Source organism: Pleurodeles waltl, chromosome 3_1 (assembly GCF_031143425.1).
Source record: "Pleurodeles waltl isolate 20211129_DDA chromosome 3_1, aPleWal1.hap1.20221129, whole genome shotgun sequence".
NCBI lineage: Eukaryota > Metazoa > Chordata > Amphibia > Caudata > Salamandridae > Pleurodeles > Pleurodeles waltl.
This window is the reverse complement of record NC_090440.1, coordinates 1,645,524,018-1,645,549,563: the sequence shown is the minus strand read 5'-3', so window position 1 is coordinate 1,645,549,563 and position 25,546 is coordinate 1,645,524,018. Positions and strand designations below refer to the sequence as shown.

Genomic DNA, 25,546 nt, shown 5'->3' with positions numbered 1-25,546 from the left:
AAATCAACTCGCAGACAATCTCTCTCGAGATCACCAACAGGTCCACGAATGGGAAATTCACCCCCAAGTTCTGGACACCTATTTCAAACTCTGGGGAACACCTCAAATAGACTTGTTTGCGACGAAGGAGAACGCAAAATGCCAAAACTTCGCATCCAGATACCCACACAAACAGTCCCAAGGCAATGCCCTATGGATGAACTGGTCAGGGATATTTGCTTACGCTTTTCCTCCTCTCCCTCTCCTTCCTTACCTGGTAAACAAACTCAGTCAAAACAAACTCAAACTCATATTAATAGCACCAACTTGGGCAAGGCAACCCTGGTACACAACGCTGCTAGACCTATCAGTAGTACCCCACATCAAATTGCCCAACAGGCCAGATCTGTTGACACAACACCACCAAAAGATCAGACACCCATATCCAGCATCGCTGAATCTAGCAATCTGGCTCCTGAAATCCTAGAATTCGGGCACTTACAACTTACCCAAGAATGTATGGAAGTCATAAAGCAAGCCAGAAGGTCATCCACCAGGCACTGCTATGCAAGTAAATGGAAGAGGTTTGTTTGCTACTGTCATATTAATCAAATACAACCATTACACACAACTCCAGAACATGTAGTGGGTTACTTGCTTCACTTACAAAAATCTAACCTGGCTTTCTCTTCCATTAAAATACACCTTGCAGCAATATCTGCATACTTGCAGACTACCTATTCAACTTCCCTATATAAGATACCAGTCATTAAAGCATTCATGGAGGGCCTTAGGAGAATTATACCACCAAGAACACCACCTGTTCCTTCATGGAACCTAAATGTTGTCCTAACTAGACTTATGGGTCCACCTTTTGAACCCATGCACTCCTGCGAAATACAGTTCCTAACCTGGAAGGTTGCATTTCTCATCGCCATTACTTCCCTAAGAAGAGTAAGCGAGATTCAGGCGTTTACAATACAAGAACCTTTTATACAACTACACAAGAATAAGGTCGTCCTAAGGACTAATCCTAAGTTTTTGCCAAAGGTTATTTCACCGTTCCATCTAAATCAAACAGTGGAACTTCCAGTGTTCTTTCCACAGCCACATACCGTAGCTGAAAGGGCACTACATACATTAGATGTCAAAAGAGCATTGATGTATTACATTGACAGAACAAAGAACATCAGAAAGACTAAACAACTATTTATTGCATTTCAAAAACCTCATGCAGGAAACCCAATATCAAAACAAGGTATAGCCAGATGGATAGTTAAATGCATCCAAATCTGCTACCTTAAAGCTAAACGACAGCTGCCCATTACACCAAGGGCACACTCAACCAGAAAGAAAGGTGCTACCATGGCCTTTCTAGGAAACATCCCAATGCAAGAAATATGTAAAGCAGCCACATGGTCTACGCCTCACACATTCACAAAGCACTACTGTGTAGACGTGTTATCCGCACAACAAGCCACAGTAGGTCAAGCCGTATTAAGAACATTATTTCAAACTACTTCCACTCCTACAGGCTGAGCCACCGCTTTTGGGGAGATAACTGCTTACTAGTCTATGCAAAACATGCGTATCTACAGCGACAGATGCCATCGAACTGAAAATGTCACTTACCCAGTGTACATCTGTTCGTGGCATCAGTCGCAGTAGATTCGCATGTGCCCACCCGCCTCCCCGGGAGCCTGTAGCAGTTCGGAAGTTACCTTCAACTATTTGTATATATATCATCTCAACCTTAAATAGGTACATACTTAGTCAATCCATTGCATGGGCACTATTACTACAATTCAACTCCTACCTCACCCTCTGCGGGGAAAAACAATCGAAGATGGAGTCGACGCCCATGCGCAATGGAGACAAAAGGAGGAGTCACTCGGTCCCGTGACTCGAAAGACTTCTTCGAAGAAAAACAACTTGTAACACTCCGGCCCAACACCAGATGGCGAGCTATGCAAAACATGAGAATCTACTGCGACTGATGCCACGAACAGATGTACACTGGGTAAGTGACATTTTCATTTCTTCTCAGACAGCACCACAGATAGGAGGGAGGGGAAGTCATTAACCTACCTGGATGTTTGTCTGGCTTGACAGAGCAACTGTCAAGTGACCTTTTATCCAACACCAATGGTATTCTACAGTTATCTGCTTCCATGCAAATACATCAGTTCAAAGACAACTTACTTCGCATGTGTAGCTGCAGATACACATGCTGTGCACTGTTCCTGCCATCTAGTGTTGGGCTCGGAGTGTTACAAGTTGTTTTTCTTCAAAGAAGTCTTTTCGAGTCATGTGACAGTGACTCCTCCCTTTCAGCTCCATTGCGCATGGGCGTCGACTCCATCTTAGATTGTTTTCTTTCCGCCATTGGGTTCGGACGTGTTCCTTTTCGCTCCATATTTCGAATCGGAAAAGTTACCTAAGTATCAAAAATTCGTCTGTATTGTACTCGTTCGGTACTGGTTTAGTTTTAGTGTATCGGTACTGACATCAAGACCGCTTTGGCGGCCCTTCGGGGCTTCCGCTCTTCATAGAGGCCTGGTCGGCCCGACCACACCCGTCGGCCAAGACTAATGGACCGGACCCCCTTCCATTTCTTTCCTAAGTGTCACGCCAAGTATCCTTATACAGATCAGCACCGGGACTGTAACCTGTGTTTGTCGCCCGAACACAGAGAGGATACTTGTGAAGCTTGTCGAGCGTTTCGATCGAAGAAAACCTTGAGAGATCAACGCGCAAGAAGACTACAGATGGTGTCGAAGCCGAAACAAGATCTCGACGTTGAGGAGGAAGAGAGAATTTCCATCCAAGAAACGGACTCTGATGAATCCGATGGTGAACGACCCTCGGCGGTGCAACAAACTGTGAGTAAGCCTGCCCCGTCCCAAACCCAGGGTCACACCAAAAAATTCAAGGCCACCGGGACGCCACCGCCAGCAGGCCATGGCTCAACCCACAGAAAGGAAGATGACCAAATTACATTGGCACCGAAAAAGGCCAAAGATTTGCCGAAGACTTCCGACTCCGGTCGAGATTCCGGCACTGAAAAAATTTGCCATTGAGTTGTCGAGTCAAGCAAGCCTCGAAAAAGCTCCTCTGAACCAAAAAAGACAATTACATTAGGAATTTCGGTACCGAAAAAAACGGCTTCGGAGCCGAAACGCTCATCATACACTGAGGAGCAAGGGCTTTCTATGCAGCTCAAAGAAAGGCACAGATTTTAGCAAGATCTGGATGTAGAAGAACCTGACCAAACGCAACAAAGGTTGCAAATCCAGAAGGATACAGGGAAGATACAGATCATCCCTCCACTCAAATCGAAAAGAAAACTAGCCTTTCAAGAATCAGAAATGCAACGAAAGCCAAAGTGGTTAGAGACAAGTCACCACCACCACAGGTCTCACCACAACCATCCCCACTACAATCACCACACTTGTCACCAGTGGGTACACCGATAACGCAGTCACCCACACATACTGGGATGACCCAAGATGATGCTGATGCCTGGGATCTATATGATCCACCTATTTCGGACAACAGCCCAGAGTGTTATTCATCCAAGCCTTCACCACCAGAGGACAGTACAGCATATACACAAGTACTAGCCAGGGCAGCTATGTTCCACAACGTAACAATGCACTCTGAACCAGTGGAGGATGACTTCCTTTTCAACACTCTGGCATCCACTCACGTATCCTATCAAAGCCTGCCAATGCTACCGGTCGTGCTCAAGCACGCACAACAGGTCTTCCAAGAGCCTGTAAAGGGGAGAGCTTTCACGCCGAGGGTCGAAAAAAAAATATAAACCACCCCGTCAGACCCAGTGTTTATAACGCAACAGCTCACTCCAGACTCTGTATTTGTGGGGGCTGCAAGAAAAAGGGCGAACTCACAATCAGGGGATGCCCCACCACCTGATAAAGAAAGTCGAAAGTTCAACGCAGCGGGCAATAGAGTGGCATCACAAGCAGCCAATCAATGGCGAATTGCAAATTCGCAAGCCCTACTTGCACGCTAGACAGGGCACACTGGGACGAAATGCAAGACATCATCCAGCATTTGGAACACCAAAAACGTGCCCAAAAAGTAGTTGAAGAGGGACAGGCCATATCGAACAATCAAATACGGGCTTCATTAGACTCTGCAGATACAGCAGCACAGACTGTCAACACGGCTGTAACGATTCGAAGGCATGCATGGCTGCGAAGTTCTGGTTTCAAACCAGAAATAAAACAGGTGGTACTAAATATGCCATTAAACCAACATCCGTTGTTTGGGCCGGAAGTGGATACCACGATCGAGAAGATGAAAAAAGACAGACACGGCCAAAGCCATGGGCGCGCTCTACTCCCCACAGTACAGAGTCACTTTTAGGAAACCACAGTTTAGGGGGGGGGTTTCGACAACAGACATCTGAACCATCCACCTCCCAAACAAAACCCACCTACCAGTCACAATACCAAAGAGGGGGGTTTTGTGTTTCCTATAGAGGACAATTCCCAAGAGGAAGAGGGAAATTCCAACCCGCCAAACCAAGCCCTAGCAAACAGTGTTACCAGTTGGGGGGGGGGGGCGGGGGAAGGCTAACCAAATACTACCACAATTGGACACACATTACCACAGACACGTGGGTCCTATCAATTATCCAACCTGGTTATTGCATAGAATTCACAACATTCCCTCCAGATGTTCCTCCAAAACAGCACAGATTGTCTCCACAACACTTAGACCTATTACATATAGAGGTCCAAGCACTGCTACAAAAACAAGCTATAGAGCTAGTACCCTATCAACAGAAAGGAACAGGCGTTTACTCCCTGTATTTCCTTATTCCAAAAAAGGACAAAACATTAAGGCCTACCTTAGATCTCAGAACACTGAATCTCTTCATCAAATCCGATCATTTCCACATTGTAACACTTCAGGACGTAGTTCCCTTATTAAAAAAAGGGGAATACATGACAACACTAGATCTCAAGGATGTGTATTTTCACATACCCATCCATCCGTCTCACAGAAAATACCTCAGGTTTGTAATACAAGGCAAACATGATCAATTCAAAGTGCTACAGTTCGGAATAACAGCAGCCCCCAGAGTATTTACAAAATGCCTAGCTGTAGTAGCAGCTCATATAAGGAGACAGCACATGCACGTATTCCCATATTTGGACGATCGGCTAATAAAAGCCAACACACAGCAACAATGTCAATTTCACACGCAATACGTCATAGATACTCTACACAAACTAGGGTTTTCTGTAAATTACCAAAAATCACATCTACAACCATCCCAAATACAACAATACTTGGGAGCAACACACAAAGAGCCACTCCAAGTCCACAAAGAGTTCAGTCGTTCCAAAATGTATGATCAAGCATGCAACCAAACCAACACTACACGGTAAGGTTTGTGATGAAACTACTAGGCATGATTTCCTCATGCATAGCTATTGTCCCAAACGCAAGACTACACATGCAGCCCCTACAGCTGTGCCTAGCAAAACAATGGACACAGGCACAGTGTCAACTACAAGATCTAGTGTTGATGGACCGCCAAACACACTCTTCGCTTCAATGGTGGAACCCTGTAAATTTAAACAAAGGGCGGCCTTTTCAAGACCCAGTGCCTCACGCCATTATCACAACAGAGGCTTCCATGGTGGGGTGGGGTGGGGAGCACACCTCAACAATCACAGCATACAAGGTCAATGGGACAATCAACAAAAACTACTTCACATAAATCACTTGGAACTGCTAGCGGTATTTCTAACATTAAAAGCGTTTCAACAAACACATTCTTGTCAAGACAGACAATATGACACCAATGTATTATCTAAACAAAAGGGGGGGGGACACACTCATCACAGCTGTGTCTCTTAGCACAAAAAATTTGGCATTGGGCAATTCACAACAACATTCACCTGATAGCACAATACATACCAGGCATTCAAAATCAGTTAGGCGACAATCTCAGTCGAGATCAACAGCAAACTCACGAATAGGAAATACATCCCCAGATTCTTCTGGATCACTTCTACTGCTGGGGGACACCAAACATAGATCTATTTGCAACAAAAGAAAACGCAAAATGCCAAAACTTCGCATCCAGGTATCCACACCCTCATTCCAATGGCAATGCTCTATGGATCAGCTGGTCAGGGATATTTGCTTACGCTTTTCCCCCTCTCCTGCTCATTCCCTATCTGGTAAACAAACTAAGTCAAAACAAACTCAAACTAATACTTATAGCACCAACGTGGGCTTGCCAATCGTGGTACACCACACTGTTGGACTTATAAATAGTACCCCACATCAAACTACCAAACAGACCAGATCTGTTGACACAACACAAACAACAGATCAGACACCCAAATCCAGCATCTCTCAACCTAGCAATCTGGCTCCTGAAGTCTTAGAATTCAGATATATAAACCTTTCAAAAGAGTGTATGGAGGTCATTAAACAAGCAAACCCACAACAAGACATTGTTACGCTAACAAATGGAAAAGATTTGTTTGCTACTGCCAGACTAATCAAATTTATGCCATTAGACGCCTCCACACAAAACAAGTTATTTACTACAATTACAAAAGTCAAATCTAGCTTTTTGTTCCATTAAAATCTATCTCACTGCAATATCTGCAGATTAAACATACAAAATCGCTTTTTTGAATCCCAGTTATTAAAGCCTTTGAGGAAGGGCTAAAAAGAATCATACCCCCAAGGACACCACCAGTACCTTCGTGGAATCTTAATATTGTATTAACACGACTCATGGGCCCACCATTTGAACCCATGCATTCTTGTCAAATCCAATTTTTGACTTGGAAAGTAGCCTTACTAATAGCATCACATCACTTCGAAGAGTTAGTGAAATACAGGCGTTTACTATTCAAGAACCCTTTATACAAATACATAAACATAAAGTGGTTCGCCGTACTAATACACAATTTTTACCAAAGGTCATATCACCGTTCCATCTCAACCAAACTGTGGAATTCCCAGTCTTCTTTCCACAACCAGACTCAGTAGCTGAAAGGGCATTGCATACATTAGACATAAAAAGAGCGCTAATGTATTACATTGACAGAACAAAACAATTTTGTGAAACAAAACAATTGTTTGTAGCTTTCCAAAAACCTCATGCAGGTAACCCTATATCCAAACAAGGCATTGCCAGATGGATAGTTAAATGCATTCAAACCTGTTACCTTAAAGCTCAAAGAGAATTACCCATTACACCAAGGGCGCACTCCACTAGAAAGAAAGGCGCCACAATGGCTTTTCTTGGTAATATACCAATGACCGAGATCTGTAAGGCAGCCACCTGGTCTACGTCCCATACATTTACTAAACATTACTGTTTAGATGTGTTAGCAACACAACAAGCCACAGTAGGACAGGCTGTATTAAGAACATTATTTCAGACAACTTCAACTCCTACAGGCTGACCACCGCTTTTGGGGAGATTACTGCTTTGTAGTCTATGCACAGCATGTGTATCTGCAGTTACACATGCCATCGAACGGAAAATGTCACTTACCCAGTGTACATCTGTTCGTGGCATGATACTCTACAGATTCACATGAGCCCTCCCACCTCCCCAGTAGCCTGTAGCCGTTTTAGTTGCATGTAAATTGTAAATATGTAAATATTCTTTTACTACACACTATATACATACATTTCTACTCCATTGCATGAGCAGCTCTAGTATCCTTACTTACTTCCAACACTCCGAGCCCAACACTAGATGGCAGGAACAGTGCACAGCATGTGAATCTGGAGCGTATCATGCCACAAACAGATGTACACAGGGTAAGTGCCATTTTATATATATATATATATATATATATATATATATATATATATATATATATATATATATATATATATATATATAACCTTTCGCCTCTTGCAGTATGGATTCTGCAGGGCTGTCAAATAGTTCTGAAAAGGCCTGTAGAGCTGATATATTTTGAAATGTTTGTTCAGTTTATTTACAATCTATTTAAATGGTGTGAATTACAAAAAACTGACATCCTACAGATTTTCATTTAACACTCGCTGTACCCCAGCACAATTGTCAAACAGTTCATTTTACAAAGTGAGAAAGAAATATAAACCCCTATCTCCAAGATAAAATAAGTAGCAATTTGTTATAAGACTTACCCTGACATTTGACCTCTTTGAATCATAACATATGTGACAAATGAGAACAAGATTTAAAGGCATCTTTATGGCTCATTCACGTTCTGAACTAACAGAACACCTGTTCTTTGCCAGCTCAAGCTCTTTCACTAGAATGGGCCAGTAGGCCCCATAATTAGCTTGCCCTGTTAAAATCTAACTCTTTATAGTGAATGGGTAATGTAGGAAGGTGGCTCTGTATATACTATCTCAAAGTGAGAGATAGTGTGCACAGAGTCCAAGGGTTCCCTTTAGAGGGTGATAGTGGCAAAAGTTGATAATACTAATGCTCTATTTTGTGGTAGTGTGGTTGAGCAGTAGGCTTATCAGAGGATAGTGTTAAGCATTTGCTGTACACACACAGGCAATAATTGAGAACACACACTCAAAGACTTAACTCCAGGCCAATAGGTGTTTATATAGAAAAATATTATTTTCTTAATTTGCTTTAGAACCACAAGATTCAGAATTCAAGTTATTACATAAATTGTAAGCTACGTGGCATAGGTAAATATGGAACTTTGATTTAAAACAGTAATATACACAGTTTTGGCAAAAATGGCAAATAGCTGTCTTTTAAGTGGACACAGTGCAAAAATCAACAGTTCCTGGGGGAGGTAAGTATTGGTTAGTTTTTCATGTAAGTAAAGCACTTAAAAGTTCAGTCTCCAGGGCATAGGCAGCCCACCGTTGGGGGTTCAAGTCAACCCCAAACACCCAGCACCAGCCACACAGGGCCGGTCAGGTGCAGAGGTCAAAGTAGGGCCCACCAAATAACATAGGTGCCTATGGAGACATGGGGTGCTCCGGTTCCAGTCTGCTAGCAGGTAAGTACCTGCATCCTCGGGGAGCAGACCAAGGGTGTTTTGTAGAGTACGGGGGTGGGGGGGGGAGATCATAAAAAAGGCACACAAAATACACCCTCAGTGGCACAGGAGCGGCCGGGTGCAGTGTGTGAAATAGGTGTCTGGTTTTAGGTTGGATTCAATGGAGAGACCCGGGGGTCACTCTGGCGATGCAGGCAGGGCACAGGGGGGCTTCTCGGGCCATCCACCGACTGGGCAAGAATGAGGGCCGCCTGCTGAATGAGGGTACACCTGCACCCGTAGTTGGTTTCTCTCGGGCCTGGGAGTGCAGAGCTTCTTCCAGGCGTCAGGTTCTTTGTTACCGGGCAGTTGCAGTCAGGGGGAGCTTCTGGATTCTCGCTGCAGGCGTCACTGGGGGTGCAGGGAGGTCGTCTCAGGGTGTCCACATCGCTAGAGTCGCCTGGGGGTCCTCTCTGCAGTGTTGGTTCTTCTGGACATGAGCCGAGGGCGTCGGGTGCAGAGTGTTGGGGACTCACGCTTCCGGAGTGAGGCTTGAGTCCCTTTAAAGATGGTTTCTTTGTTGTTGTTTTGACAGATCCGCTGTCCATGGGAGTTTCTTGGTCCTTGGGTGCAGGTCAGTCCTCTGAGTCCTAAGAGGTCGCTGGTCCCGCTGGATGCGTCGCTGTGCAGGTTCTTTGAGTCTGGAGACAGGCCGGTAGGGCTGGGGCCAAGTCAGTTGTTGTCTGTCGTTTCTGCTAGGCTTTCAGGTCAGCAGTCCTTCTGGCTTCAGGTCGTCAGGAATCTGGTTTCCTGGGTTCAGGGTCGCCCCTAAATACTTAATTTAGAGGTGTGTTTATGTATGGGGACAGTAGCCAATGGTTACTATCCTTGAGGGTGGCTACACCCTCCTTGTGCCTCCTCCCTGTGGGGAGGGGGGCACATCCCTAATCCTATTGGGGGAATCCTCCAAAACAAGATGGAGGATTTCCTAAGGCAGGGGTCACCTCAGCTCAGGACACCTTAGGGCAGTGGTCCTCAAACTTGCTAATGCCGCGTCCCCCCAGTGGGAAAAAATAAATAATCGGGCCCCCCTCTCAGAATTTTTCATAACATTCTATTAAGTTGGCAATGTTTAAATAAGCTTAGGCTTATTTAAACATTGCAGTTAAGTTCTGTTACCTTTTTACAAATGTAATAAACATGCTTTTGCTTTAAACAAAGCACTATTACCTGCATAATCTTTCTTTTGACCAGAGCCTGGCACCCTCCCTGGGATCACTTGAGGCCCCCTTAGGGGGGGGCCCCCGCCCCCCAGTTTGAAGACCCCTGCCTTAGGGGCTGTCCTGACTGGAGGGTGACTCCTCCTTGTTTTTCTCATTATCTACTCTGGACTTGCCGCCAAAATTGGGAGCTGTGTCCGGAAGGGCGAGCATCTCCACTAGCTGGAGTGCCCTGGGGCGCTGTAACACCAGGCTTGCGCTTTTGAGGCTCACCGCCAGGTGTTAGAGTTCCTGCAGGGGGACATATGAAGCACCTCCACCCAGTACAGGCTTTGTTCCTGGCCACAGAGTGACAAAGGCACCTACCCCATGTGGCTAGAAACCTGTCTGGATGTGGCAGCCGGGCAGAAACTGGTCAGCCTAGCACTAGTAGTTGCACTGGTATACAGCGGGCATCTCTAAGATGCCCTCTGTGTGCATTTCTCAATAAATCCCACACTGGCATCAGTGTGGATTTATTGTGTTGTGAAGTTTGATCTCAAACTTCCCAGTATTCAGTGTAGCCATTATGGAACTGTGGAGTTCGTGTTTGACATACTCCCAGAACATATACTCTTTATGGCTACTCTGCACTTACAATGTCTAAGAATTGGCTTAGACACTGTAGGGGCATAGTGCTCATGCAACTATGCCCTCACCTGTGGTATAGTGCATCCTGCCTTAGGGCTGTAAGGCCTGCTGGAGGGGTGACTTACCTATACCACAGGCAGTGGGTTGTGGGCATGACACTCTGAGGGGAGTGCCATGTCGACTTAGTCTTTTTCCCCCCACCAGCACACCCAAGCATGTGCTGAGTGGGGGTCCCCATGCCCCATGGTGGCGTAATACATGCTGCAGCCCTTAGAGACCTTCCCTGGCCACAGGGCCCGTGGTACCAGGGGTAACACTTACAAGGGACATATCTGTGTGCCAGGGCTGTGCCAATTCTAGAGACAAAGGTACAGTTTAGAGTAAGAACACTGGTGCTGAGGCCTGGTTAGCAGGGTCCCAGCACACTTTCAGTCATAACTAGCATCAACAAAAGGCAAAAAGTTAGGGGGTAACCATGCCATCAGAGGCATTTTCCTAGAGGTGAGTAGTTTTTTTTTTCAGACCTAGGAGATAACGGTTGCTGCTGAAGGAATCTATTGGTAGGCTACTTTTGTGATGGGGCTGTTGAATGCAGGTGAAAGTTTTTATATTTATAGTTCGTGAGATTTACTTACCCATCTTGATATTTCTATATTATTTTTCATACTACTTTCGAGCCACTCTTATAACGTTGGCTGGGTAATTTTCTTTTTAAGTCAAGCATAGCAGCACACAAGCACTATTTTTCTGATATTTTGTTACCTATTTGGGCTTTTAACCATGCCCACCTCACGCCTATCACTATTGCTCATTCATGGTCTTGCCCTTCAAAGATCCTTTGTCATTATTGGTAAATGTTTTACGTTTGTCACTCCTCGGGGTGGTTTGGTTACTGCCTTTCACATCAACCCTGTTACATGGCTAATTACACTTTTGCCGATAGGTTTGACTGCAAGCAGACTTTTTTTCTTCTTGTGTCTCTCCTTCACGGCCATGCTCATGGCGACTGTGGCGCTTTGAAATGGCTGGCTTATGTGAAATTGTTTTACTTTTCATTTTCAATTTATGTGGCAAGAAAAGTTCAGTTAGGTTTACAACGCTAATAGCTCTAACTCGAGCAAATGTGAGACCCATTGCATTACAATTTTATTTCCATTGTACAGCAAAGTCAAAGGCGTTGAGGATATGTATCTAAAAAGGTCAAGCAGTCCATCTGGGTTTGGGGGTACAGTGGACAGACAGGAATGTAGAGTGTGAAGCTTATTCCCTTGTTCTGAGGGATAAGGAGGTGGAAAGCAAATAAATGATGATCTGATTAGAAGCTTGACATTTTGGAGTGTTTGGCTGTGGTATAATACTAGTTTTAATCAGCATTTCCCATAGTGGGTGCTTATGGCATGCATTGAACATTATCAGCTCCTACTTTTTGTCTACTTTTGCTGTGTGCATTTTAATCTTCACAGTAGATCCAGTAATTGAAGTTTGTATGGGATAGTTTCAGAATGTGGGATGCCAAGTGAAATAATTCTTGTACGCATCACTTTCACTGACTTTTAACCGTTTGGGTGCATCAGACATCCAAGAGCCGTCGGACGCCACAGTGCTCATGTGCATTGACGGCGCCCAGCTGCCACGCACATGGCTCTGGAAATCCCTCTGGTGAAGGCAGCAGAGGGATTTTCTTTGGGTATTGTTAGCTTTGGTTGCTGGGGAATTCCGTCCCCAGCAACCATGCTGCTCACCACCATGGACATATGAGCCAGGAGAGCTTGGCTAACTCCCAGAATCGTCCCATTTACAAAGGTGAGCAGCTGCACCGTTTGGACTTTGGCAAGCTGCCACCTGGAAAAACCTACCAGATACAGACACTTCTCAAAACTAAGCATCTGGGGGAGTCCAGGGTTGTGTTCTTCACATGCACCCCACACCATTTTCTTACCTACAATGTTGCGCAAACCTCCAACTTTGTCTGAAATCACACATTTTCCCTACATTTCTTTAATGGAAACTTCTGCAATCAGCAGTAATCCACAAAATTCCTACCACCCAGCATTGCTCTGTCTGTACTGATAAAAACTCTGCCCCTCTTGTGTGTGTGTCCAAAGCAGTCAGCCTAAAACGTATTAAAGAAAAAGCTGCCCGTTTGGACATGATGCGTTTCCCCCACAATTTCTACACGTTTTTGATCCTTCTGTGGCGCTGGCACTTGGCCCAGCTACACAAGTGAGGTACCATTTTTATTGGGAAACCTAGGGGAACCCTAGATGGGAGTAAGTTTGTGACTCCCCCTCAGATTCCAGATCTTTCCATCACAAATGTGAGGAAATTTGTTTTTAAGACACATTTTGAAGTTTGCATGGGATTCCGGGTAACAGAACCTGGTGAAAGCCACACAAGTAACCCCATCCTGGATTCCCCTAGGTGTCTAGGTTTGAAAAATGAACAGGTTTGCTAAGTTTCCCTAGGTGCCGGCTGAGCTAGAGCCCAACATGCACAGCTAGGCCAATTGCAAAAAAGGGTCAGTTTTTCTGTGGAAAAATCTGCCGTGTCCACGTTGCATTTTGGGCCGTTTACTGTTGCAGGCACTAGGCCTACCTACACAAGTGAGGTACCATTTTTATCAGGAGACTTAGGAGAACACAGAATAGCAGAACAAGTGTTACTCCCAATTGTCTTTATCTCATAGAGATTTCTAGTTGCAGATTCCTTGCCTTAGAATTTTCCCCCAGGCGTCCAACTGGATCCGGAGATTTTTCTTCAAGCAATACCCTTGCGCGTTGGTAGGTGGCGTCGTCGACTCCGTAGAAGTCGTGGTCGCCGTGATGACATTGGGAGTAGTACATAGACGCCACCCTCGCGCAGTGACGTCAGTTTCATTTAATGACTTTCCACGCCAGAGCGCAGAGCCGCTAAGAACACCGAGATTGGTGTGCCAGAGCTAAGAACCTGAAAGGTGGAAACTCTTTCCCTAGAAATCAGTTCGCAAGCGGGGAGGATGGGTGGGCGGTAAGGAATCTGAAACTAGAATGTCTCTACCAGATATTTTGTTACCGAAGGTAAGTAACTTGTACATCTGATAGAGACTTCTAGTTGCAGATTCCTTACCTTAGAATAGCTACCCAAGCAATGCCATCCTCGGTGGTGGGCTGCGAACCAAGATCATACTAGAAAGTCATGCAGGACCGAACAACCAAAACAGCATTCTCGACGGACCTGACTATTCAGGCAGTAATGCTTAGCAAACGTGTGCAGGGATGCCCACATAGCTGCCTGGCAGATATCCAGGACAGGAACTACGCGTGCTAACTCAGTGGAAGCAGCAGTTGCTCTGGTGGAATGAGCACGCAAGCCTTCAGGAGGTTGCTTCTTGGCCAAAGCGTAGCACATTTTGATGCAAAGAAGCACCCATCGAGAGATGGTACGCTTTTGCACCACCTTCCCTTTTTCCGCACCCACATACCCAACGAAGAGTTGATCATCCACCCAGAAATCTTTAGTACGATTGAGGTAGAACGCCAATGCTCTTTTTGGGTCCAGACGGTGGAGCCTCTTTGCCTACATTCTACACACACCCCCACATCCTTCCCATGAGGCGAAGTGATGGATTGGCCTACATGAAAGGGTGTAACCACCTTAGGAAGAAAGGAAGCTCTAGTGCGCAACACTACTTTGTCAGGGTGCACAGACAACTTTGGAGGTTTTGAAGGAAGGGGCTGATTTGAAGACGAGGAGCTGCAAGGGACAATTATGCATTGGCCCAAAAGGGGTATACATCAAATAAGTACACGGTTAAGGTCCCACTGAGGCATGATAAATGGAGCGGGAGGAAATAAATGGGTGAGCCCTTTTAAGAACCTACTCACAATAGGAGATTTAATGAGTGAGGGCAGATCAGGTAGATTTTTTTTTTTTTAGATTTTTTTTTTAACATGTTCAAACCACCCCTTTCCCCAAAAACACCCTTTTTTTTTTGTCTGGTATATGATGTGATTTTGACTGAAAGTGCACTTAGTTCCTACTATCCAGGTCCTCAGTGCCAGAGCTCTTTCCCCAAACTGCACAGTTGTTTCCCCAATTGGCAAAACCTTTAGCATCTTGTGTAAGTCTCTAGTAAATGGTACCACTGGTACCCTAGGGCCTGGGCTACTAAAGAGGGTCCCAAAGGGTTGCAGCACAAATTGTGCCACCCTAAGTGACCCTTCACCAAGCACATGACAGGCTGCCTTTGCAGGCTGCGTGTCTTGGTGCAGACAAATTGAAAATACGGTAACAATGCATGCAATATATATGTGCGTCGCCCCTCTAGCAGGCCTTGTAGCCCTAAGGCAGGGTACATTATATGCTATGTCTTTGTTGATTCTCAGACATATTAAGGGACCATGAGAGCCATTTTAAATGCATTTGCTGGACACTAGTCGACACAAATTTCCCAGCTACATGATGGCTTCACTGAAGATAGGGATGTTTGGTATCATACATTGTATTGGTGAACCCACACTGATGCCAGTGTTGGATTTACCAAAGCGTGCACCCAGAGGGCTTCTTAGAGGTGCCCCCTGAAACTCTACCACCCTCTGGTGCGCTGTCCTGGCATCCTGCCACCCGTGACCCTGTTCTGGACCCCTGGGGTGAGAGCCTTCTGCTTAGATGCATCTCTAGCAGGAAAAGTAGTCCTTTTCAAATGACCGCTGGGCACTGGAGCATTTCATGTCTGTAGTCTGATTCTTAACATCTAAGTACATGTCTAGCCATTTTGTTTTTTAACTTAAAGGCAGTCCTCTTTATTTAGATCTCTGAAGAAAATGGAAAATAATTGGCTCTGTATTTGCATCGACAGTTAACCTATGTCTTATCTGATAGTGAAAAGCTGCTAGAGTCCTTTCTGGAAAATGTTAAGATGTGTGAATTGTATAATTTGACCACATTTCTTAAATGTTTTGTAATGTTCTGTAACAGAAAACCTGTGTTGCTTCTGAGACATAATTTCCTCTTCAGATCATTACAAGGAGAACTCATATGTTTCGATATTACTCTGTAATCTATGGAAGTAGGTTTTTTTGTTAGTAATTTTAGTGTCCTCTCTGGGTTCAGGTGACCGTGCCATAGAGTTGTTTTGCTACAGTGATTCTCTGAAGAGTGAGATTAACTCACAGACATCCACTTTTCAATAGCATTGAAAGCGAAAATGGATTTTGTTTTGTTCACCACCAATCCCTGTCTCACCACTTTGATCTACTGCAAGCTTGCCTATGTAACCTGTACATCTTGGAAAACCAAGGGTCTCACTGATACTGGGTTAAATCTCAGGAATCACATCAGTATTAAGACAGCTCCAAGCAAGCCAGAACCTGTTGCAGTTTAATTTGTATACATAGTTGCCATCTTTAATTGTCAGAAGTAAACAATAGTACAATGAAATATAAATATTTATTATGTTAAGCTTGTGTGGGTATTAAGCATGACAGTTAATTGGGATAACAATGCAATATTAGCAAAGATAAATTATGCAAACTCAAAGGAAACCCCTTGTATTTTATTGTCTGCAGAGGTCTGCAGAATATTTCTTGCTGATCCATAGAAGAGTGCCACAGGTGCATGTATGATACCTCCCTTCTGGCTAGCTAAGCATACCCTTCAAGGAGACGTTAGTCCAAGATCTTGTACAAGGTGTTTTCCAGTTTGTAATAGCCCCCTAGAATAAAACGACCATCCCTTTCTAACCACTAAAACCTGTGTTTTTTGTAAGCAAAATGCTGCAGTAGGAGAAAAGTTGTATTTAAATTCGTAAAGCTGATCGCAACATGTGGAACAGGGAATAGAAAGATATATTTTGTGAATTTTTCACTTTTTAAGACTTAATACATGCCTGTGCATATCATTGGTAAATTAGGACAAATCAGTGATAAACAGTAACAGTTCACTTTAAAAATGAATGCCAACCGGTACACTTTCATAGCATCAACTTTAGCTCATAACATGACAAATTAGTGCTTTTACGCCATACTCTTGTTACCCTACCCTAATGCAGGCATCCAAGGTCATTGGTTTATGACTCGTAAGGATGGAAAATGCATGAAAAGAAGGGAATTCAGTGCATGCAGACTTTTTCTGCTGAGAGTTAAAGCTCATGTTAATTTTCTCAGTTTAGTTGGTGTCTTTCCACAAGTCAAAGTATTCTGATTCCTTTACAAGTCCTCATTCCACATTAACCTTGTCCACTACTGTTTTTCAAATTCTAATTTTCTGGGTTATAGGTTTATCAAAGGGGTGCTTGTAAGTATGCTGACATTTTGTTATTCTGCCAAACTTTTGAGTTGTGGTCCTACTTTTGAAATGCTAACTCACATATGTTATTTGGACTCCTACTGTAAGTTCTTTTTCATAACAAATGTTTTTTAAGTTTCACCAATATGGATTCTTCTACTGGTGACAGTGCAGCACACACATCCACCCACCTGCTGTTGTCTCAAGGGCATTGGTGGGTACACAGTCCTTTGTCTGTTTTCACCCATTTATTCTGCCCCTTGGCTTACTTTACCTCATTTCAGAATTACAGCTATGGCATGCCGATGTGCTGGTTGAAATGGCACCAAACCTCAAAATGACCCCTTCATATGAACCCTCTAGTTTAGTTCCCTCTCACCATGGTCCAGTATAACCCAGTATAATTTTCCAGCTGTGGTATGTTTATAGATTTCCATCTGTCTTTGCATTCTCATTCCTGGCAGAATTTCCCCTTTTCTTGCAGGCCATCAGATAAACATTTTAACACTTCTTTCTGGTACCTCTGTGGACCTTGTGTCAGGGTAATGCTGAGAAGGAGCTGCACCCTGGAGTCTTTAGCAGTAGCCCAAGTGTACAAGCGAGGTTATCAGGCTTGGGAAGCTTATTTTTGGTCCCTCTATCTGTTCAGCCCAGGTCTAGCCAAAACTGTCTCCTAATTTCTGTCAGCTACTGCTTGCTGTTGCTAAAAAATAATGTAAAGGGCTTCTTACTCGTTGACCCAGTGCCATCAGTTGCTCTAAAGGTTTTAGCATTTCTAAGATTGCTTTCCAGTATAGTTTAAGCCATTAGATCTAACAGTATACATTTAGAGGTAAACCCAATCCAATTTCTTGTTAACTGATTAAAGAGGTCATTGAATGACTAACTTTTGAAATGTTTCAATTTCTTAGACGAGTCATGTTTCAGCAATTTACAATTAACTCTGTTTTCTCAGATGAAAAAAGGAATGAGGAAAAACCTTTGGAAACAAGTGAAACATCGGGAAAGCACAAAAGACGATTTCCTGATTTTGGGTAAGATCTTTTTGGTTAATAGAACTTAAAAGCAGCAGTCTTTGAATTTGACATATCTGACTAATAGTAAATAATAAATGTAAATGTCATGATTTTAGTATGCCGTTCCAAAGGTGTAAAGCATGGATGATTTAATATATACAGTGCTAAGGGAAACTCCAACTTTTTTTTTCACACTGTCTGTTGTGATGGGAATGTCACAGGCATGATAAAGGGACATTGTTGACACAGCTGCTAAGGGTGATTTTAAGGTCCAGAGCCTGTTTTGTGATGTGGAAAGGTGCACTGTGTGTCCTCCTATTTGGCTTGGGACTCCTCTCCATGTCCTAAGTTAGTGACATGAAGTACAGGTGACAGAATACCAATGTTTGTGGATTGATAAGACTGAACCGACCATTATTCTATTGCCAGTGGAATAAGCTACTTTGTGGCCCCATTTTTGTTAAGTTCCAAAATAATGTAACACCCAAACCCTAGTTCTAACATCCCATGTAGATATTGTGTTTGTGGGAGAGATGGATGTTGGCAGGGCTTTGTGTTGTGGTGAGAGGTTGATCTTCCAGCTCCATTCATTTTGGATTGCCCCTGATTTTACATGGCTCAGATACAGGATGGAAATGTGCTTCCCCAAATAGTGAAAGTGTAACGCCTGCATTCCTGGAGCTTTAGGGAGGAGCCTGAGAGGGAATAGAAAAAGGGTTAACCTTAGAAATTCTATGATCGTCTTTCAGCAAGAATTGTTGATAAGTTTGTTGTATACCCATTTTAATAATGTCTCTAGGCACGTTATTTTAACTACTAGGCTAGCCGCTTCTGCCCTTTAGCCCAGTTGCAATTTATTCTGCTTCATTTTTATTATTTCAGAATTAGCCACATTCGTGGTGCTTTTATTTCTTTATCTAGTTGTCGCCTAGGACAGCATCGCTTTTCTTAGCAAGACATTCTTTTCACTTTGTGCTTTCCTCAAGGCTGCAGCTATATAGGGTTGCTGGCAAAGTGGTAAACATCAGCTGTTTTATTATAAAAACTTCTCTGTCCCATGCCCATTGGAGGGAGATTCCAGCCAGATGACCACGACCACATGCTGATTGACTTTGCTACAGGTATAGGGGATGATGTTTTACCAGGGGGGTCCTAAAAGGCGCATTAGGGCTTAGCATGCTGTTCTCTAACATAGCTTAGGTAGGAACGACATATATTATATGGCATATAAATATGTTTGATGGCATTATGTAGCTGCAGATACACATGCTGTGTATAGTCCGCCATCTAGTGGCTCGGAGTATTACAAGTTGTTTTTCTTCAAAGAAGCTTTTTCGATTCACAAGATCAAGTGACTCCTCCTCTTGGTAATAGTGCTCATGGGCATCGAGTCCTTTGTTAGATTTTCTTTCTGCTGTCGGGCTCAGACGTGTTCCCTCCCGCTCCGGTAGATCTCGGTTCGGTACTATCTGAACTTCTCTATCTTTTCCTTTAACGTCGGTATCGCTTTCTAATGTGTTTTCTGACTACATTCGATCTGATTGTAGCGTGGGGATCGATTAAACGCCCTTTTGGGCGCCTGCGGTTTTCTCTGGCCTACTGTGTCACAGGCTCATGGATCGGACTCCATTTCAATTCTGCCTTCTGTGCCACGCCAAGTTCCCCTACACCAACCAACCCTCGGTGTGTAACCTCTGCCTCTCTCCAGATCATAAAGAAGAAACCTGTGAGGTGTGCCAATCCTTCCGATACAAGAAGACTTTACGGGATCGAAGAGCAAGACGGCTAGAGATGGCATCGAAGTTGACAGAACAACCGGCCAACATTTTCAGTGAGGAACAGACCCAAACTGAAGCCTCCATCGCAGACTCTGACTCCAACTGTGACTCAGATGGAGACAGTCAAGTTATTCTTGTGGCGCAGAATGTGAGTACACCAGCCCCTTCCCCATCACCAAAAACAGTTTAAAAAGTCACAGAAGTTCTTGGGTCCAGCACTGCTTACCGACCATGGCCGGACCCGAAAACTACATCTCGTCGACCAACCCTCGGGTTCGGCATTGAAAAAGGCCAAAACGCATTCCACCGTACAGACTGCATAGCCTGGTTCAGGATCGAGTCGTAAGGTGAAAGCTTCCCCGTCAGAACCAAAATGGCTATGTACCACCTCGGAGCCGAAACACCCAAGATCCTCTTTGGAGCCTAAAAAACTTCCATGTGCTTCAGAAACCACATTTTTGGCCTGTTTAAAGCAGTCTATCACCAAGTTTTCGGAGTATTCATTTGTGGGAGGTAAGCCGGTTCCATCTCCAGAGGAGTCAGCAGACATTAGACCCATTCTTGAGGTCATGGACCATAAGCAGAGGAAAATACAGATCCAAAAGGATACGGGGAAAATTATTGCCTCTCCTTCTCCTCCTATAACCAAGAGGAAACTGTCATTCCAGGAAAGTTTGGAACCTGGCCCTTCACCGGTGAAAATATTTAAACACAAGGAGAAGCCAAAGACAATGTATCAGTCTTCTCCAATGCATTTGCCTTTCCTTTCAACTTCTCCACCACCTCACACTCCACCACCACCTTCACCCAGTTTTCGGCACAGTCTCCTGTTTCCTCACATGGGAATTATATGGGTGATAATCCTAATAATATGGACCCATGGGATATGTACGATTTTGATCCAATTCCATCTAACGGCCATGATCTGTATCCCAGAAGGCCATCTCCACCTGAAGACACCACGGCCTATAATCAGGTAGTTGCCGAGCACCCACATACCATAATGTGCAGATGCACTCTGATCCCATAGAGGAAGATTTCCTAGTCAACATCCTTTCCTCTACACATAAGCAGTACCAATGTTACCAGGCATGTTAAAACATGCTGATGACACGCTGATGACCTTTTTAAAGAGCCGGCAAAGACTAGGGTACTAACACCTTGGGTGGATAAAACAATTCAAAGATCCAATTTTTATATCCCAACAATTGCCATCTGATTCCATCATGGTCAGTGCAGCTAGGAAAAGGGCGAACAGTCAGTCCACTACGGATGCTTCTCCCCCTGATAAAGCCGTAAATTTGATGCAGCAGGCAAAAGAGTGGCAACTCAAGCTGCAAATCTGTGGATTGCCAACTTCCAAGCTCTTTTAGACAGGTTTGACCGGGCCCATTGGGACAAAATGCAGGAGTTCCTTCAATATCTCCCTACAGAACACCAGAAAAGGGCACAGAAGGTAGTGGCAGAAGGACAAGCTCATGCCCACAATCCGATTAGATCTGCACTAGACGCAGCTGACATCACAGCTAGGGGAATTAATACTAGTGTGATGATCATAAGGTATGCTTGGTTGAGGTCGTCAGGTTTCAAACCTGAAATACTGCAAGCGGTCCTTAATATGCCTTTTAATAAACAGCAACTATTTAGACCTGAGGTGGATACCACCATTGAAGAATTAAAAAAGGACTCCGATACAGCAAAGGCCGTTGGTGCCCTTTACACAACACCTTTTCGGGGCACTTTTTTGTAAGCCTCAATTCAGAGGAGGTTTTAAACCCCAAACATTAGAGGCCTCTACGTCCCAAAAAAAAACAGGGACAATAATAGTATTCCAGGGGATCTTTCAATCAACCTGTAGAGGACACCATTTCAGAAGGAGAGGCAAATCCACTGCCACAAGAGGTGCCCACCACCTCATTAAAGCAGTGACTTTCTATGCATACTCACACAGCACACATCTCCTGTGGGAGGAAGACTGCAATATTTCCACCGTTATTGGCAACAATTTACATCAGATCAATGGGTACTGTCAATTATCCACAATGGTTATTGCCTAGAACTCATCTCCACTCCACCAAACATTCCCCCTCGTTCACACAGGCTTTCTCCTGAACCCATTGTTCTGTTAAAACAAGAGGTAAAATCTCTTCTACTCAAAGGTGCAATAGAGGTAGTACCCATCAATCAACAAGGAACAGGATTATATTCTCTATACTTCCTCATACCAAAAAAGGATGGCACTCTCAGACCAATCCTCGATCTCCGACCTCTCAATCAATATATTCTCTCAGAGCATTTCCACATGGTCACTCTTCAGGATGTCATCCCTTTGTTACTAAAACAAGACTACATGACAGCATTAGATCTAAAGAAAGCTTACTTCCATATTCCTATACATTCAGCACACAGCAAGTACCTAAGGTTTGTAATAGCAGGGAAGCACTACCAGTTGAAAGTGCTACCCTTTGGAGAAACAACCGCACCAAGAGTATTTACCAAATGCCTAGCAGTGGTTGCAGCATACATCAGAAGACAGTGCATACATGTCTTTCCTTATCTAGACGACCGGCTAATAAAAGCCAGTGCCATTCAAACTTGCCAACCACACACACAGTACACGATCAATACCCTAAACAGTCTAAGGTTCACAATCAATTACCAGAAGTCTCACCTTCAGCCAGCCCAAATACAAGCATATGTGGGAGCAATTCTGAGCACTCGGTCAGCATTAGCTTATCCAAACCCACAAAGAATTCAAGCGTTCCACAGTCTCATATTGCAACTCCAATACAATCAAACTTACACAGTAAGATTTATCATGAAACTCTTGGGAATTATGGCATCCCTACATATCAATATTACCCAATGCACGTCTAAACATGAGACCCCTGCAACAGTGTCTCTCACAGCAATGGTCTCAGGCACAGGATCAACTTCCCGATCTAGTGTTGTTGGACCGCCAGATTTGCAATTCTCTGGAATCACACCAAAGGTGCGGCCATTTCAAGACCCTGTGCCACAGACCATAAGCACCACAGATGCATCAATGGCAGGTTGGGGAGCCCATCTCGACAGTCTTACAATACTGGGAGAAAGGGGCTCAATCCAGAAGACTTGCCACATAAACCACTTGGAATTGCTGGCACTGTTCTTAGCAATCAAAACATTCCAACCACAGATCACACACAAGACAGTCTTAATAAGGACAGACAACATGACTACAATGTATTATCTGCAAAAACAGGGGGGAAGGGGGGCACACTCATCTCAACTGTCCCTTCTAGCACAAACAATTTGGGAGTGGGCAATTAACTTTCACCTGCTTGTAGAGTACATCCCAGGGATACACAAACCACTAGCGGGCCTCTTAAGCATAACGCAGCCACACATACACGAATGGGAGATTCACCCACAAGTAATCCAACATTACTTTCAAGTGTGGGGAACACCAAACAGACCTTTTCGCAACAAGCAAAAACACAAAATGCCCAGACTTCGCATCCAAGTACCCACACCCTCGATCCAAGGGCAATGCCCTATGGATCAATTGGTCAGGGATATTTGCTTACACTTTTTCCCCCCTCTCCCTCTAATTACATTTCTGGTCAACAAGATCTGGCACACTTCCCTCACTATGATACTCATAGCTCCCACATGGGCACATCAACACTGTTACACAACATTATTGGATCTATCTGTAGTACCACATCACAAGCTCCCAAACAGACCAGACCTCTTGACTCAAAACAAAGGTCAAATCAGACATCCCAATCTCTGTATGCTAAACCTGGCGATTTGACTCCTGAGTTCATAGAGTTTGGATATCTACAGCTTCCATCAGAACGTAAGGACATTCTAAGGGAAGCACGTAAACCTACAACCAAGCAATGCTATGCAACTAAATGGAAACGTTTTGTATATTACTGTCAACCCAAAAACATTATTCCACTTAAGACAGCCGTACAGGATATTTTATGCTACTTGCTTTACTTACAAAAAGCAAATCTTGCTTATTCATCTATTAAAATTAATTTAACAGGAATATCAGCCTACTTCCAAAATAGACAACATATCGCTGTGTTTAGAATTCCTGTCAGAAAAGCTTTTATGGAAGGCCTTAAAAGAGTTATTCAACCTAGACCACCTCCAGCGCCAGTGTGGAATCTTAACATTGTGCTCACAAGGCTTATGGGTCCACCATTTGAACCCATGTATTCTTGCGCACTTCAATTTCTCTCATGGAAAGTCGCTTTTTTAGAAGCAATTACTTCCTTAAGGAGAGTAAGTGAAACTTCAGCATTCACTTTAGAAGAGCCCTTCTTCCAAATTCACAACCACAACATTGTACTTAGGACAAATACAAAATTCCTACCCAAAGTGGTCTCACCATTTCACATCAATCAGTCAGTGGAATTGACAGTCTTCTTTCCAAATCTAGATTCAGTTGTTGAAAGAGCTCTCCACACTCTTGATCTCAAAAGAGCTCTTATGTATTATATAGACAGAACAAAAGATTTTAGAAAATCTGAACAACTTTTTGTGGCTTTTTAACAGCCTCATAAAGGTAATCCCATTTCCAAACAAGGATTAGCCAGAGGGAAAGTAAAGTGTATTCAAACTTATCTTAAAGCTAAAAGACAAATATTAGTAACTCCTAAAGCACATTCTACTAGGAAGATAGGAGCCTCATTGGCATTCTTAGGAAATGTACCAGTGGCAGACATATGCAAAGCAGCCACATGGACTACACCACACACATTTACAAAACACTATTGTCTGGACGTGTTGTCTCACCAATAAGCAAATGCTGGCCAAGCAGTGCTTAAAACAATATTTCAAACTACTTCAACTTCTACAGGCTAGCCACTGCTTATTTTAGGAAGGGACTACTTTTCAGTCTATGTAAAGCATGTGTATCTGCAGCTACACATGCCATTGAACGGAAAATGTCACTTACCCAGTAGTCACCAGTTAGTGGCATATAGGGCTGCAGATTCACATGCGCCCTCCCTTCTCCCCGGAAGTCTGTAGCCGTTGTAGTACTTTCTTTATGTAAATATGTAGATACATTGCATGGACATCTCCTTTTCTTACTATATATATATGTACATATACATTTCTTCACTCCTTACTTAACCCTCCTGCGGGAAAACAATCTAACAAAGGACTCTATGCCCATGCGCACTATTACCAAGAGGAGTTGTCACTCGATCTTTTGACTCGAGCCTACACCTCCCCCTGCACCCTCACCTGCCAAACCTCTTTAGCTAACCCATACAGGAGCAACTCCACCCAGTAGGAGGCAGAATACACCGATTTTTACAGAGTTGGCAGGCAATAACATCAGACAGGTGGGTCCTACAGATTGTTCACAGCGACTGTCTTACCCTTCCTTTGTTTCCCATTGCACCAGCCACTGTCCTCTCAGCGACAGATAGACAACCATCTCCCCATTTTGTGCCAAAAAGGGAAAGCCCATTTGACCAAAGGGGCCGTTGAGAGGGTACCAGTGCCAGAAGTAGGACTTGGCTGCTACTCCCGTTACTTTCTGGTGCCCAAGAAGGATGGAGGACTTCGTATTGTGCTAGACCTGTGCCCTCTCAATGCCTTCTTACAGAAGGAAAAATTCAAGATGCTCAGCCTGTCCC

The 25,546-nt window shown here is 44.0% G+C and overlaps 1 protein-coding gene across 4 annotated transcripts in view; it reads left to right on the top strand.

Moving 5' to 3' along the window:
- The window catches only part of LOC138285437 (neurabin-2-like), a 464,888-nt gene that overhangs the window by 242,236 nt on the left and 197,106 nt on the right, over positions 1-25,546 (top strand). For all 4 annotated transcript variants that reach the window (XM_069225350.1, XM_069225348.1, XM_069225349.1 and 1 more), the window contains exon 13: positions 18,060-18,138. In XM_069225350.1, coding sequence (XP_069081451.1) covers positions 18,060-18,138 — 79 coding nt within the window. The remainder of the gene's footprint in view (positions 1-18,059; positions 18,139-25,546) is intronic.